The 15,555-nt window shown below is 37.2% G+C and overlaps 4 protein-coding genes across 5 annotated transcripts; 1 reads left to right on the top strand and 3 right to left on the bottom strand.

Annotated features, from left to right (window-relative positions):
* Window positions 1-13: 13 nt before the first annotated feature.
* On the bottom strand, window positions 14-6,924 carry ndc1 (NDC1 transmembrane nucleoporin). 2 transcript variants are annotated; one of them, XM_056744072.1, is made up of 18 exons: window positions 6,787-6,924; window positions 6,371-6,491; window positions 6,151-6,252; window positions 5,852-6,026; window positions 5,390-5,519; window positions 5,112-5,220; window positions 4,973-5,024; window positions 4,724-4,856; window positions 4,528-4,620; window positions 4,334-4,415; window positions 3,939-4,103; window positions 3,558-3,821; window positions 2,157-2,269; window positions 1,892-1,942; window positions 1,390-1,453; window positions 1,201-1,301; window positions 775-935; window positions 14-629 (listed from the first exon to the last, which is right to left on the bottom strand). In XM_056744072.1, the coding sequence occupies exons 1-18, from the start codon at window positions 6,823-6,825 to the stop codon at window positions 566-568; spliced, it is 2,019 nt and encodes a 672-aa protein (XP_056600050.1). In that variant the 5' UTR covers window positions 6,826-6,924; the 3' UTR covers window positions 14-565. The 2 variants fall into 2 exon arrangements, with proteins under 2 accessions (XP_056600050.1, XP_056600051.1); XM_056744073.1 differs by lacking the exon at window positions 1,892-1,942.
* A 426-nt stretch (window positions 6,925-7,350) lies between these two features.
* On the bottom strand, window positions 7,351-8,328 carry zgc:113691 (uncharacterized protein LOC503529 homolog). Its single transcript, XM_056744076.1, has one exon. The coding sequence runs from the start codon at window positions 8,113-8,115 to the stop codon at window positions 7,369-7,371; it is 747 nt and encodes a 248-aa protein (XP_056600054.1). The 5' UTR covers window positions 8,116-8,328; the 3' UTR covers window positions 7,351-7,368.
* A 445-nt stretch (window positions 8,329-8,773) lies between these two features.
* On the bottom strand, window positions 8,774-13,193 carry yipf1 (Yip1 domain family, member 1). Its single transcript, XM_056744377.1, has 10 exons — window positions 13,146-13,193; window positions 12,926-12,976; window positions 12,741-12,790; window positions 12,539-12,666; window positions 12,373-12,453; window positions 11,089-11,176; window positions 10,891-11,007; window positions 10,529-10,695; window positions 10,202-10,384; window positions 8,774-9,814 (listed from the first exon to the last, which is right to left on the bottom strand). Exons 3-10 carry the CDS (start codon window positions 12,772-12,774, stop codon window positions 9,719-9,721), a joined length of 894 nt encoding a protein of 297 aa, XP_056600355.1. The 5' UTR covers window positions 12,775-12,790; window positions 12,926-12,976; window positions 13,146-13,193; the 3' UTR covers window positions 8,774-9,718.
* An 82-nt stretch (window positions 13,194-13,275) lies between these two features.
* On the top strand, window positions 13,276-15,553 carry lrrc42 (leucine rich repeat containing 42). Its single transcript, XM_056744376.1, has 7 exons — window positions 13,276-13,961; window positions 14,079-14,210; window positions 14,295-14,413; window positions 14,547-14,632; window positions 14,743-14,856; window positions 14,963-15,041; window positions 15,164-15,553. Exons 1-7 carry the CDS (start codon window positions 13,549-13,551, stop codon window positions 15,445-15,447), a joined length of 1,227 nt encoding a protein of 408 aa, XP_056600354.1. The 5' UTR covers window positions 13,276-13,548; the 3' UTR covers window positions 15,448-15,553.
* The last annotated feature ends 2 nt before the right edge of the window (window positions 15,554-15,555 follow it).

Below are 15,555 nucleotides of genomic sequence, written 5' to 3'. Positions count from 1 at the left end.
TAACACTGTCAACTACATTTACAGAAAAGTTTATTTATTTTTACGAAGGCTTCCAAAAGCAGACATTTAGACAAATAAGGTCATGAAAAAAACTGAATAATTGGAATAAATTGCTGTGCCTGATTCATGTAACCAAAATGACCTGCAATACAATTAGAGTGCTATTAAAACATCTCAAAAATTAACAATTAGCAAACGACTAACGAAAAAACAACCCCAATTTATTCTTAAGGGGCATAATAGTTTAAATATACTCCAATGCAGAGAGACGATATCTTCAACCATTTCCCCACCATAATATCCAACAGTCTTAAAGCCTCATGCTAGTACAATGGAAGCGTTTTAAAAGATGTAAAAATGATTTCGAATGTAACCGGGATTTCATCGTGCAGCACCAGACTGTGAGCGCAAAATATTTTATAAGGCCTTGAGCGAAGAACAGTGTTAAACCTCCAAATAAGTCAGTTCTTTAAAAGATGAATATCATCCTGTGATGTCTCTTTTTCTTCCGCTGAGAGGCACACACAAATCCAAGGTCATCTGTGATAAAGTTGTGGCTTGTGCACTATTCTTTAAATTCCAAAAACTGTTGAAGTCTTTTTCGATGTTCTGTTGATATTTTCACCGCACTAAAAAAGTAAATGCACAATAAGATTATAGGTAAACAAAAGCATGACAGTACACATGGCAAAGAAAAATGATAAAAGACTGCTGAGAGCCTTGAACGTTTATAATTATGGTTCATAAATTCATCACTCTTATGAATGGACTTACTTTAAGTGCTCTCCAAAAGTGGTGGTTATCCTGTAGATAGCTGTTTTAAGTGCCGCTCGTAGAGCAAACCTTAGAGTTTTATAGGTGGAGTCACCCACACAGCTGGCAGTCCTCACAGGCTTGCTGGAGGCATGGGGTAGTTTGAAGTGTTTATCAACAGCCTACAATTAATTGACATGTATTAGTACAGTTTGAAATAATTATGATTTGACAAGTGAATTTCCATGATATTCCAAGTATCTTCCAAGGTATTGCTAGGGAAGATTTATAATCGCATAGCAAGGATCTATTCTTAGTAAATAATATTTATAATTTTAAGGAAGAAATGTTTCTGACAAGACAAACAATGTTTTAAGATAATAATGTGACTTTCAGGCAAAGAATCCATGATTTACAGGCTTTCCATGACCTCACTTAGTGCCTTACCTCTAGCAGGACTACCAAGAGACTGAGAATGCTGGGCAAAGTGGTCTGCACCACTCCAAACTGGTCCTCAGAATAAGAGGCTGCCACCAGATGAGATAGTCCTATATACATAAACAAAATAAAGATTAATAAATACATATGAACACAATTATTCATGTATCTCCTAAACATTAATAATACTCCTCTAACCTTGAAGAGCCCAGATTTGAGCTTGACTGTCAGCAAACAGAGCTTGGCTGGAGGCTTCAGGAAGCTGTTCAAAAGAAGCATTATGATGTTTTAAAGCCCTGTTTAGGGTTTCAAACAACAGGTTCATACACAGAACTAAGATACTGTTTTTTATTTCTAAAAGGTTATGAAAGAGATGAAAACACTAGAAATTATGAAACAAGTTTACATACGGTTTCTCTAATAACTTCATACATTTTTGGTAAAAATAAGATGCAACATGAATAGATGGTGGAAGATTGAATCACTTCGTATAAAGTGAAAACGAAAAGTCAAGATTTAATTTATATTGCAAACTGTATGTAAACTGGGACATAATCTAACAAACTAATCCAATCCACCCAGACAGACAAAAACGTGGTATCTACACATGCATTAATGATTCGCCTCATTGGTAATCTTCTGTGGCGGCATGCAGATTTAAACAGATCATTCTAGTAATGCATGCTTACGGTAATCTTACCTTGTTAAATAAATACATTATCAGCACCCGCTTTGCCAAAAAGCTTTTAACCTGAGCAGAACAATAGAGAATATCACAGGAACATGAGTTAACCGTTCTCTAGGCCCTTGATCACACTGAAACGTGAACTGGCCTTTTTTTCCTAAAACCGAACTGGACACTAAAGCTTGGCAGTTTGCGTTCCTATGGATACAAACGCTTGGAAATCAAGCAGGTCTACAAAAATGAAGGATTCATTTATGGTTCTGCTAGGATTTTATGGTACCTGCTCTCTTCTGTTCTGGAGCCACTGGGTCAGAAAGCTGGGTTTCAGATTGGCTGGAGGAGGACTAGGAAGAGTAGCAGGAGAGGGAGGAGGACTGCCGTTGGTCTGCGACTCTGTCCAAAAAAGATTAGAACGTGACGTGAACGTGTCAAAAACGTATTAATCTTTGCAGCGTAAACACTACCTGACCAACTAGTCACTGTCTATTATACTGGTAATATATATATATATATATATATGTATATAATTTTTTTTAAACATTTGGCAGATGCTGTTATCCAAAGCGACTTACATTGCTTTATCCTATTCATTTTACATAGGTATTTGCAATCCCCTGGGAATGAATCCACAACCTTGCGTTGTTAACGCAATGCTTTTACCACTGAGCTACAGGAAAGCTACAGGAAATAAATATTAAAGGGATATTTCACAGGGAAACAAATTTCCTCATCTTTTTCCTCACCCTCAAGGCATCCTGACTGAATATGACCTTCTTCTTGAAGAATAATGCAGTCGATGTTAAAATGCCACGTATCATTTTACTTCCAAGCGGTAGAATCGGAGTGAACGGGCAACGACTTTTTGAAACCCCAAAAGGGCATTCATGACTCAAAGAATGGCTCGACACAACTCTGTCTTCTTAACAAAGGTCTGAAGGAAAACGATGCGTCTTATTTAAAGAAATATCTATATTGACAACCCTATTAATGATAATGTCTAGCTTCCGATTTGTCTCGGATGCTTGTTTTCCGGCAAATGACGGTGACGAAAGCTCCTGCGCAGAGGAGACGCCATCCTATCAGAACAGAACGGAAAGTTAGACAATAACGTGAATAGTGCTCTCAATATTGATATTTCTCTAAAACAAATGCTATCTATTTGCTTCGGAAGACCTTTGATAAGACCACAGAGCCGTGTCGAGCCATTCTTTGATCGATGGATGCCTTTTTGGAACTTCAAAAAAATGACCCCCATTCACTCCCATTCTACCGCTTGGAAGTAAGTGATAAGTGGTATTATAACTTTGACTGCATTTGTCTTCAAGAAGAAAGTCATATTCAGTAATGAGGCCTTGAGGGTGAGTAAAACATGGGGAAATTTAGTTTAACCTGTGAAATATCCCTTTAATTTAAATATATTGACAAAAGAAATGCTTAATATCTTTGATATTTATTGATAATCTTTTCTAATCTTTACACCAATAATAAAGTAAATAAATGTAAACTAAGTTTAACCTGACATAAAGGAATGTTTTAAATGTTACTGATAGGGTGCCAACTACTGTAATTTTGGTCTCATGACAACAACACAGATGCCTCAAAAATGCTATGGAATTATATCTTTCATGGGCTTCTCAAACATCCGTTTCATTTAAATAATTTGTTTTACTATCCATCTAACCTGTGGAGGCACTCCATAGTTTGGGTCCTCTCCTCATGACATGAGGGCTCTGAACAGAGCCGAACCAGGGAGAATGGGGATCCTGTTGACCAGCCAGGCGACGAATAGCAGGTGAGGAGAAAGGGCTATCCAGATCTGGGGTGAAAGGAGCCGTCAGAGGGCCGTGCATACCCCCCATTGATGACTTAAGAAAGACGGATCCAGGAGTCCTGAGTGGCATATTGGGTCGAGGTGTTTCAGGCAGGTCCTCGGACCCTAATATCACTACACACAGGGAAAAACAGCGAGATCAATCATCAGTTTAGAGTTTAGAAACGCGAGTGGAAAATTTATGCCCAGTATCAGATGTGCCCTTGCTGGATGTTATGTAGGTGGCTTTACCTGAGCTGCCTGAAGAGCCAGATTTGGTGTCACTGCTGGCAGACTGAGACTTGATTCTGCCGTTAGAGGCAACGGCATCCTGATGAGCCACTAGTCTCTGTGTGAGCTCACTCAGCAGAGACAGACATTCCTTACTGATCGCATTCCAGTTATGTGGGTGACCGCCTACATATACAACGTACATTTTATTAACAGTAATGAAAATGAATAAAAATCTATGTTAGCAGTGGAGACTAAATACTCAATAAGCCAAGATTGAGATCCCATTAGCTGACGTTTAGGTATAGTAATTTGATAATCAGAGGAGTGTGATATTTCAACAAGTAAGAATAACATGTTCCGAGTTGTCTATTGGACAGGTGCTTAATGCTATATACAAGCAAGTATGTTTGTACCTGGCTGACTCAGACTGAAGACTTCCTGTCTGCGTGAAGGAGAATGTTGCGATAAGAGAGCCAAGTCCTGCAGAGCCAAAAACTGCAAAAACACAAGCAAATAAATATGACTAATTCTGACCTGGCACTAAAGCAAATCCTCTTTAAAACCCCCATGATCTATTTTTTTGTGAAAAAACAGAATGGCAACAAACCTTCATGACTAATGTGTTCTTCTCAGATAGAACTTTGGGCAGACACTGTTCCACATCCTCAGTAAATAAAGACTGTACTGGGAAACTATAGGCCTGGTAATACATAACTAATAATCAGGGTACTTGGCAACACAAATGCTATATATAGTAAGCTCAATGCTTTCTATCTCAGAATGAAAGAAATCCTTTTAAAAACCTCCGTGACGTAGATCCTGAAGAGAAGGACAGTGATGTACCAAGTCAGGTACAAAAAAGTGCCACTTATCGACAGGTGGTAGAGAAGTGAGAAATCTAACAGTCCAGTCAAGGAATCCAAAGGTTGAAGAGAACTATAAGAGTTTAAAAAGGTATAATAGATACACAGATTCATCAATATAATTGTTTTATTCAGACATTAGTATATCAGTAAACAACTTGTTTCATTAAGTAAATTGTCAAATCTGACCTGTCTATCTGCAGATTAAATGTGCTAGAGATCCAAGTCTTGGGAAGATACCCTAAAAACATAGACAGCATTCAAAAATCATAGTTTTTCCAGAAAGATTTGCTTCAAGTGAATGTATACGATTACTCCTGGAACTCACCAAAAAAGAAATAAACCACAGTGAAATTCCTGGCTGAATACAAGGCTTGAATAACACTGCACTTCACCACCATGGTAAGAGAGCCCTTAAACCGGAGGTAATTGTGTTGCTTCGAAGTCAATGGGGGAGGGACAAGGTGGTTTTCATTAATGACTAATTCATGCAGGCATTAAACATTCAGTTCACATTCACTCTAAAATAATCACAGCGTAATTCTTAACTGATACTTGACAGTATGACATGTTTAGGAAAACTTAACTAAAGGACCAAGTACTTACTTGTATGGGTTGAAAGGACACATAGTACATATTTTGAACCACTCCCAAAAAACTATGACTGTATCCGATGAAGGCCCCAGCCAGAAGAAGAAAGAGATGATACTCATTCAGACAGGTCATGAGCTCACCGCTATAGAAGAAAAGATTAATATAAAAAAGTGATATTAATTATACATTGTTAGAAAGTATAGAACACAAAAAATCTGTCAGTTAACACTTTATGGCAGTTAAAGAGTGCTGAAGTCATTTGACCTACATACGGGCAAGACTGACTGACCCACAAGCAATTTTGAGATAAGATTACTGACAGAGTTAATTAAAAAGATTTAAGACAACCGCATACGTGTCATTTCTTTAGGAATGTCCAAAATGCAATTCATGTAATGTGATCTTTTGTTGAACAGTTAGTTTATTCGGGACAACAAAATCAGGCCATGTCATGAACAAAGGCACATATCACACCTCTCACTTAGCTTGCAAGGACTTCCTATAGTGCTATAACGTCCACCAATGATTACAGAGCCACACCACATCATCAACATCCCCATGATGCAGTACACCAAAGAATGGACACATTGCCGCGGGTGAAGGACTGTCCCCAGGAGAGCCACACGGGAACAAGGAATAGAGGGAATCACTAAAAGAAACACAACGAGTTCTCTAATCAGTATACCACACAATAAAACACAAACCGCATATCAGATTTTTGTTCCGTTTGTCCATGAAAAAAAGCTGTGTAGTTGTCTCTCCAGTTGACTTACAAGTGTAGAACTCTAGGTTGAAAAACCCAGTCACCAGAACAACTCCACAAAGGACAACAAGCGAAAAGATGGTGCTTGGGGCAGTCAGTAGACTTACGCATTCTGAAAGCAATGTTTGAGTTGTTGAATAAAGAAATGACGGTTCAATAAAATATGTGTATTTGTCAGTAAGTCATGACAGCAACCATTAAAATGTCGTTCTTGAGATCATTCATCTTACCAACAATCCACTGGATGGGATGAAACAGACAAAATCTACTGAGGAACACAAAAATTGCAGTTGTCAGAGGTAAAAGGATAACTGTCCACGCGATGCTCGCCACTGCCCTCCATATCACAACCTGTAAAAATAACACGAGTTAGTCCATACATATTAGACATAAAACAACAGACGTGAGTTTTAACTTTCCAAAAAACATTTATTATTTAACAATAACCTGGTACAAAAATAGTAAAATAAATAAAAAGTGCATTAATTTGCCAAAAAATTGTTCTCTGCATAGCATAACGTTAACTGAAAACCACAATGATGATGTGCAGGAAGTCTTGAACTAAGGTTAACGTTACTTAATAGTTCGCTGACTCTTCACACACTTCTCTAAACCATCGTTGATAGCTTATTTGACAAGTGCTTACCTTTCTTATGAACCAACAATTCTGTTTAAGGGAAAACATGTTGTCATACTTGGTCAGTCATTCATTACTTTTGTAAAATCCATATCAACATGGAAAAAGTAAGAACAAGACCCGCGCCACAGATTCGAAGGACCTCGTAAGGACCATTGCGGTTGTGTCTAACTTATTGCCTGATTAAAATCACATTTATATTTCGTGAGCTTAACCGATAGATTCGCTTTGTTTCTAATTTCCCTCTGTTAATAACCACAAACATATTGTTTGAAATCATGAATGATATAACTTAATATAATCGAATTCATTACCATTTAACGTGAATCTATGACCTTTTTAATTAAGAGATAATATAATTAATTTATGAATAGATTATTTTAATGTAAGTTACTCATTATACACAGCTTTTGTACATTACATCAAACATGTATTTATAAAAGTACAGTAATAATGTGAGTACACAAAATAAATAACTCAATCAAGAAGCTGCAACGTTAATAAATGACTTTAGACCTAACGTTAGATTATGCATAAAGAGACAAACGTGTATCGTGCAGGCAAACACTAAAATGTTTCATGTAATAATTCTCAGTTGTATATTCCTTTCGACTCATTCTGAATCAAAGCATTTTTCTCTCGATGAGTGCCGTTTGTTAACGTGATGCTGCGTCTCTCAAAGCTGGTTCTACTTTTATCCGAATCGCGACGCGTCTTGGTCTCAAACGCATTTGTTGGTAATATCTGAGTCGAATTTATAGACATGTCAGTCTGGACGCCTTTATGCACCACCGGCTTTTGTCCGGGTCTCTTAGGTATCGCAGGCAATGACAGCTGTTCACGTTGAGCCTTCTTATCCTCCCATAACTTCAACAGACGTCGCTGATTATTTGTCATATCTTTCAAGTTTTGTTGCAGCGACTGTACTTGGTCTTCCAGGAGTGTCTTTGAAGTCACCGTGTTGGCCAGTTCAGACGTCAGTTCATCAATAGTCAAACTTAACTTCCCAGCCTTTTCAACGAGCGAACTACACTCACGCTCCTTCTCGTGCAGATCGTTTATTATATCCTTGGTAGTTTTACCGAAAAATTTCGGACTCGACTCCAACCCAATTTCAGCCCGCAGAGTCTTCGCGTGCTTCCGAAGCTCCTTGTTGTCCAGAGTTTGTTGCTTCAGTTTCTGTTTGAGCGCTTCGGTCGATCTCATTCTCGACTCGTATTGTCTCAGTTTCTCCCTCATCGCGTTCTCACGGTGCAAAGCGTCGTCTCTTTCCTTTCGGCACTTTTCTAAAAGCTTCAGCGTTTCGTACTTGGATACCTTTTCCACTCTCCCAGCCATGCTTGTTTTGCTCACTCAAATACAACGTTGAACTTGCAAAGGCATCCTTGATACAGGTTGGGTTAAGTGGTCCAGCAAGTTTTCCCATTTGCAGTCAAGTCAGTCAATTAATAATGCTGCTATCAGATGCATGAGAATCCAAAAATTAACTCTCCATTTTATATTTTATCCACTGTGTGATGATAAACTGCGCCACAGTGACTTACGGATCTGACATGTCTCCACAAAGGTTATAGGTTTGGGAGTGAACATCCGTGTAACTCTAAGCTAAGGCTAGAATGACCATTAATTAGGACACACCACACACTGGCACAGTTTCAAGTGACACAAAATGTGTTAATTTGGAAAATGCAGCTCAGCAGTTTCATAAAGACAGTGGCAACTTAAATGACATTTTTTATTTATTTAATCTAAAGAATGTGATTAATAAAAGGTTTAAAGTGCAATGGTGATGGTAGAGTGAGATATATGAAACGTTTGGAATGTATCAGATCCCGACATTAAAGACAAGATAGATTTTATCTGTGACAATAAACCTTTGTTTGTGCATCCAGAATGAAATTATACTCTCCACCCAAACCATGCGGTGTCACTATCAATAGCACCATTAATCACTGAGACAATAAGATCTTGAAAAAAAAACCTTCTACGCTCAGCATATGTTCAACATTTCTGTTTTTATTTTTGTGTGTCGAAATCCGTAAACTAATGAAAGGCTCCATAATGTATTTTCTAAGTGACTTCATATCTGTAAATTCAAAAACACAGTTTGTTGAAAGTACTGTGTACGTACAATATACAGTGTAACAAAAAATAACAATAAAACAACAATGGCCACCTCAGCATAATGCAAGATTGTAAAATATTTAAACAATTTTCAGGGATCTAACTGTGGCTGTCAGCTTCATTAAAACTTAAGTAGCTAATCAATCAATATGTCTATTTATAATTACGTTCATTTAGATATAAATTATTATTCCATTACTTCATCCTGATGGAGAGTTTTTTGTACTTTAAAACATTCTAAGTACATGTACACGTTTCAAAGTGTTAGAAACAGGAGATTGACCCTCTTGAAAAACAATCTCAAGCTCAATTATCACATAAATATTTAAAAAACACCTCTATCTTTTACTTGGTAACAGTACAGTAACATGTGTCTTAACCTCAATCGAACAAACTGCAAATCATGCTGCAGATGATTATCTGCTCAAAAACAACACAAAGCAAAACAATGTTCAAAATAGGGCTTAACTTTTACTTTAAACAAATATTAGAAGATTAAGTGAAATCCAAACAACTCACAAGTTCATTATTAAGATACCTGATTCTGTCTAATAAGGCAACAGGAGAGGCTGCAATTACAGAAGAATAACCATTGCAGGAGCAAAGATTATGTACAGGAAGTCTTGTGTCATGTTAACATGGAAACACCATCACAGTTTCAATTTCTTATTTTCACATAAGTACAGCTACAATTGAAAGATTCAAGAAAGTTGTTTTATCTAGACCAGTGCCCGCATGATAATTTTTGTGCCAAATTCTCTTAAACTACACATGAGAGTGCCACACCAATAAAGAGCTGTACAATGGCCTCTATAGTTTAAATTGCTTTTGTGGATAACAAAGTGTTGGTCGCTTTCAAAGAGTCTTTATGATCCTTGGCTGATTCTGTCTCGTATTCACTGAAAAAACATACCTGTGTGAAAGAAAAGAGGGAGATCACAAATCTTTCAGACATTGACAGCACTATTGTTCTTTAAACTCCGCTAACACGCCATTCTCTAATTGAATAAATGTAATTGATGGCACATGATAGCCATTAGGATATGGTTCTGCTCACAGACTGGCAAGTTTCCAAGACAGTCAATAACTATTGCCAGTATTTCCATGAACATAATCCTCCACTGGGAAAACACATTTGACACCAGCAAGTCTGATCCATTGCTCAAAATTGTGATGTTATGTTAAACATACACAACATCAGATGCCAAAAAGTGTAACTTAATTTAAATGCTTGAAATGTTAATGTCTGACAGCTAAACGATGAACACAATATTTTTAAGGCATACAGTTCTAAACGTACCTTGCAACCAACTGCAAGTAGGATGTGTAGAATCACAATGGATGTCATAACTGCAATGGTGATCCTTGGTTTATCATCCCTGGTGGCTGGCCAGAATGTCATTACCAGCACAGACCCTGATAGACACAAAGCTACCACAATGGAGCACCACCTCAACCCTTCACTTGGTATTATCCACAGTATCTGTTTTTCCACAAAGGCACACAAACAGGTTAGTAAGATGTAAATTCAATGTAATGACAAGAGAATGCTAAATCAAATGCATTTGATCTGTGCATGTGTTCATCATTATACACAGAATAATGAGTATTATTGAAAATTACTCACCACAGCTGGAATATATATGGAAAGGGAGTATCCATAGACACAGACTATCTGCAGGAACGAGTAGGACACAAGACTTGTGGTCTTTCTATTTCGCCAAGTAAGAAAACACCACAAAGCTAATGGCACTAACCATGCATAGCTGTAGATTGCTGTAGCTGCCATGGTTACTTGAAAAAAAAACAAAGACATCAATGGTTTGTACATTTATTTATAAAAATATATTATATTTTAACTTGTGTTAACAATAAACATGTAATGACACCCCTCACTCCTTTATTTATAATATAAAACATGTTTATATTATAATATAATGCTTATTTTATTCATAGCTTTTACATGTATTAAGAAAAACATATTTTTACCTTTCCTGAAGTCTGGCACATATTTGTATTCTGGCTGAACCTGTTGCCTAAGAAAACTGGAAATGTTTCCACTTATAGCGATTTCAAAAACAAGAGTTGCACAAATCCAGAAAGGTCCTATAATAAAAGAGATCAACGCATTAACCTTTTCTTAACCATTATTCTAAATTTTCTCAAATTCTGCGGAAGTTAGCTCACCATACAGGTCCGGCTTCCTCCTTAAATAAACCTCAACAAAGTTTTTTCCAGGCCATGGTAAAATCGAACCGACTATTCTGTTCTTTACCTTTGAATAAATATACAGATTTTTAAGTATTGTCTTGCATGCGCTAATCATTATGATTAAAACATATCTGTATTAAAATATTACACAACATTCAATGCTTATATGTGAGCTTTCCTGTAGATCAGTGGTAAGAGCATTGCGTTAACAATGCAAGGTTATGGTTTTGATCCCAGGGGATTGCAAGTACCTATGTACCTCGGAGTCATATTTGATGAACAGCTGTCCTTCAATGATCACATTGCAAAGAGAATGCGGTCATGCCGATATGCCTTATTCAACATTAGAAAGATCAGACCATATCTCACGGAGCATGAGGCAACAACTCCTTGTCCAGGCCCTGGTAATCTCAAGGTTGGACTACTGCAATGCTCTCCTTGCTGGTCTTCCTGCAAAGGCTATCAAACCACTTCAGCTGGTTCAGAACGCAGCAGCACGCCTCGTCTTCCAACAGCCCAAAAGGGCTCACGTGACTCCCCTTTTCATCTCTCTCCACTGGCTACCGGTTGCAGCCCGTATCAGATTCAAGTCACTAATGCTTGCCTACAGGACTATCACTGGATCTGCACCGGCTTACTTCCACTCTCTCCTGCACTCCTACACCCCATCGAGATCCCTGCGTTCAGCAAACCAGCGGCGGCTTGTATTGCCTTCCCAAAAGGGCAGTAAATCGCTCTCCCGCTCTTTCTCATTCACAACTCCTTCCTGGTGGAACATTCTTCCTATCTCTGTCCGTTCAACCACATCTCTCACAAAATTTAAAAAACTACTTAAAACCCATCTCTTCTGTGAATACTTGACAAACAAATGAGAAAAATAAAAAAATAAAAATAATAATACACTAACCCTTTCTCTCAACAGGTAGTGGTCTAGCTTTTGTTGAAACCAGTAACTTTGTATTGGCACCTAATGTACTATGGCTCCTGTATGATCTTTCGCTTATTGCTCCTAAACTCTTTGTAAGTCGCTTTGGATAAAAGAGTCTGCTAAATGTCTTAATGTAAATGTAAATGTAAAATGTATAGGATAAAGCAATGTAAGTCGCTTTGGATAAAAGCGAATGCCAAATGCCTAAATGTAAATGTGGGGATTGTGGTGAATTACAAAATATATCGTGCATATATACATTTTGCTTTAAAATGTTTACATTCATTGTAGTGTGATTTGTGACTCAGGCAGTAAAGTTCAAGTGGTTTTACCTGTTGACTGTCCACATCAAATAACATTTGGTAGTACTCAAATGTCCAGAAAGGTGCACTTTTTCTTTGATCAGACAGAAACTGTATGGAAAAGCAAAACACGATTGGCATTCACCTGCTATTTGGAAAAAAATATATTAGGTTTAGTTTAATGTCATAAATTTACCTCAGTTTTGTCATCTCCGTTCAAAGTAACGTTATCACGTTCGTCCTCTAGAAAGCCAGATTCAGCACTTCGCTGTTTTCGAGATTTAATGGGGTCATCAAACGTCACTGTTGTGTCATCATCAAATTCTGAAAAGAAAATTGAATATCCTTTTTAAAATCAAATTATTTCAGAGAACACTTGTTAATAAGTAGTAACTTGCCTTGAAACTGAAGGTGGAAAACACTACGCGCCATCACAAATGTACGTGTTCTGTAAATAAAAGCATCATATATCTGTTAGCCATCTAACTTAATGGCTTATTTTTAAAGCTGGTAAGAAATACGACTTGTATTCAATACAATTTGCATTTATTACGATTTATTAAACCAGAGCATTTAACGTTACCACTGTAAAGTGTCCTGGTCATCTGCAGGTAACTTATGAGTGTTGTTCAACCTGTTGACAGTCGGACGTATGCGGATATCATCAATCACCCAAAACAAAACACTTCAGTTTGTTGCGAATTGATTTTTAAGTATATAAATGTCTCAAATGACTTTACACGCATTTAACTACGATAATAAAGACAACATCAACAGTAATTCCTTCGTTGTGGTAAACTTACCAACTGATATGATTTAAAACTTTGTTTTGAAACGTGCTAATTCTAAAATACGGAAGTAAATATAAAATAAAAGTCTTTGACGTTATTTGTTCAAAAACATTATGTGGCTTTGAAAACAGGTTAGTAATGGAATAAAAATAGAAAATGACTGTTGCTATCTATCGACGAATTATACTAATTATAATTTCAAAACAATTCGTTTGAATGTGAATGATTTTTTTATGTAAAGACTTTTATTTTGGTATGTAGTTGACGTTTCTCTAAGAGAGCGACGCTTTTGAATGCCTTTCTATCTTTTTTACTTGACTACATTCTTGTAACTATACCCCTCGATTAAATAACCGAGTCAAAATTTGAGACAAAATCATAGGTTGTATAGTTTACTGAGCTGTAGCCGGTTAGGATGTACTTAAACGATGACTATGGAGCTGTTTATGTTAGAGAGAAAGGAGAGCTGCGTTATGTAAACGCAGATGCTCCGCAGCAGCACAGACTCTCTTTTAAACTGTGCATTGACACTTCGCCCTCAGCCGGCCATGGAAAGAGAAGCGATCATTTCATCTTTACCTACAACAAAGAGGGAAGTCTGCGGTACACGGTCAAATCTTTGTTTGATATATCATTGCAGTTCATTGCGGATCACATTGAGCATGTCGATTCGCTGGTCGGTTTTCCTGAGCAAATGGCTGATAAGTTGTTCTCGGTGGCTGAAGAGAGACACAAGTTCACCAACCCTCAAACTGCACCCAGAGCACTGCAGCTTTTCTGTGAAGCCTATGAAGAGCTGGTGCTGAAATCCCTATGTTTGAGAAATAGGTAATAAGTTGTGTAAAGTGCACATGAAAAGCAAAACAGATGTGTCTACAATGTATATAATATAAAGCCTAAATAGTCTATTAATGCCATGATGTGGAATCTCTTATTTTTTCTCAGGCATCTTTTGATATCTGAAAGACTGGAAGAGATAAAACAGTTTCAGAGTCTGGAGAGCCTAGACCTCTATGGATGCAGATTAGGTGACAGTCATGACATTTTTAAATACGTAACCTCTGATGCTCTGGCTAGGTAAGAACAATGCGTAGTTTGTTTACTGTGTACATTGAATTATACAATAGCAAATATATTTATTGCATATTCTTGTTTCTGCAGTCTAGTGAAGCTTTTCATGGGTGCAAACCGCCTTTCTGATGCAGGCCTGCAGAGATTGACAGCACCAATCAGGGTCATGAAGAAAGGCCTAGAAAACCTGCAGCTTCTAGACCTCTCTGGTATGTTTGACGGATTTATAGTCAGAAATCACTATATTACAATAAACAATACCAGGTACAATAATCTAAAACCAGGTTGAGTTTAGAGTTAATGCTAATTTACACTTTTGCACCACTGTTGATGTTGAAACAGAGAATCCCATCACAGAGAAAGGTCTGGGATATCTAACATGCTTTCCCTTGCTTAAAAAACTAGACATATCAAGGACAAATGTAAAGGTAATACAATTAAACATGTAACATAAAATTGTTCATTACCTTTCTGTTGGTTGCTTGGAAGTTTAATTGCGTTTCTGTACGTTTTAAAAGAGGTCTTAAATCTCTTTTAGCTTAACGTGACATTGAAAGAATTCTTCAGAAGAAAGATGGGAATGGTCCTCTCAGAGACGGCTTTAAAGGAGTTTGCCCACTCTGATTGCAAAACAGAGGGCTGGGCTGAACAGGTAACATACACAGACGAAAAATACATTAACGTGTTTTATTGCTCATGTAAAGATTTTATTTAAAAGAGCTCCCTCCGCTCTAAATTGTATTAAAATCTTCACAAAGGTCATAAACCAATGGGAAATTACAGCTTCAGAAGTGCCAATGAAAGAAGACAAGCCAAAAACAAATGCTCTGCGTTTCTGTGAGTTTTTTTTATATTTCACATTATAACAAATGTTGAATTGTGTGATAATACTTCAGCTATCAAAACACCAAACATGAGTGTTTGATTCTGCTTAATCTAGGTTATTATATTGTTTTTAGATGGAAGGGAAAAGTTTGTTTGCGAGACATTAAACTCCTTGTCTCGGACAAATGATGTCACAAAGGAAGACAAAGTGCTGGTTCACTTCTACAAACTTGATTCATGTGGTGGGATTGCTTCAGTAGAACACAACACTCATCCCACAACTGTTGCTACTGTTCAGAAGGGCAAGAAGAGGAGACTGTCAGTGGAGGTAGAAGAACAAAGCACAGTTCCTCTCGCAAAGCGCCAGTCCTTGTCAGCTTTATCTGCAGAGGACTTAGATCTTTTAAATAGTTACTAAGCAACAACAGGCATCCTAAATATTTTTCAACACATTCCTCTGTGAGGAAAGAGACATTGAAATGTTTTTAATTTGTATTTTTCACAATTAAAGTTTCTTTCTGTAACT

Source organism: Triplophysa dalaica, chromosome 3 (genome assembly GCF_015846415.1).
Source record: "Triplophysa dalaica isolate WHDGS20190420 chromosome 3, ASM1584641v1, whole genome shotgun sequence".
NCBI classification, from domain to species: domain Eukaryota; kingdom Metazoa; phylum Chordata; class Actinopteri; order Cypriniformes; family Nemacheilidae; genus Triplophysa; species Triplophysa dalaica.
This window is presented reverse-complemented; position numbering and strand designations above follow the sequence as displayed.

What these genes read in the sequence shown, in the direction of transcription:
- ndc1 (XM_056744072.1), bottom strand. Translation starts at nt 6,825, where the DNA reads ATGTTTTCCCTTAAACAGAATTGTTGGTTCATAAGAAAG. An exon ending in TGGCTCTTCAGGCAGCTCAG is followed by an intron (nt 3,822 to 3,938) that starts GTAAAGCCACCT and finishes CCCTGTGTGTAG; the next exon opens with TGATATTAGGGTCCGAGGAC. An exon ending in TAATGTATTTATTTAACAAG is followed by an intron (nt 1,454 to 1,891) that starts GTAAGATTACCG and finishes TCTTTTGAACAG; the next exon opens with CTTCCTGAAGCCTCCAGCCA.
- lrrc42 (XM_056744376.1), top strand. Translation starts at nt 13,549, where the DNA reads ATGTACTTAAACGATGACTATGGAGCTGTTTATGTTAGAGAGAAAGGA. An exon ending in GCAGCTTCTAGACCTCTCTG is followed by an intron (nt 14,414 to 14,546) that starts GTATGTTTGACG and finishes ATGTTGAAACAG; the next exon opens with AGAATCCCATCACAGAGAAA. An exon ending in AACAAATGCTCTGCGTTTCT is followed by an intron (nt 15,042 to 15,163) that starts GTGAGTTTTTTT and finishes TATTGTTTTTAG; the next exon opens with ATGGAAGGGAAAAGTTTGTT.
- yipf1 (XM_056744377.1), bottom strand. Translation starts at nt 12,774, where the DNA reads ATGGCGCGTAGTGTTTTCCACCTTCAGTTTCAAG. An exon ending in ACGGAGATGACAAAACTGAG is followed by an intron (nt 12,454 to 12,538) that starts GTAAATTTATGA and finishes TTTTCCATACAG; the next exon opens with TTTCTGTCTGATCAAAGAAA. An exon ending in GAGGAAGCCGGACCTGTATG is followed by an intron (nt 11,008 to 11,088) that starts GTGAGCTAACTT and finishes CTTTTATTATAG; the next exon opens with GACCTTTCTGGATTTGTGCA.
- zgc:113691 (XM_056744076.1), bottom strand. Translation starts at nt 8,115, where the DNA reads ATGGCTGGGAGAGTGGAAAAGGTATCCAAGTACGAAACGCTGAAGCTT.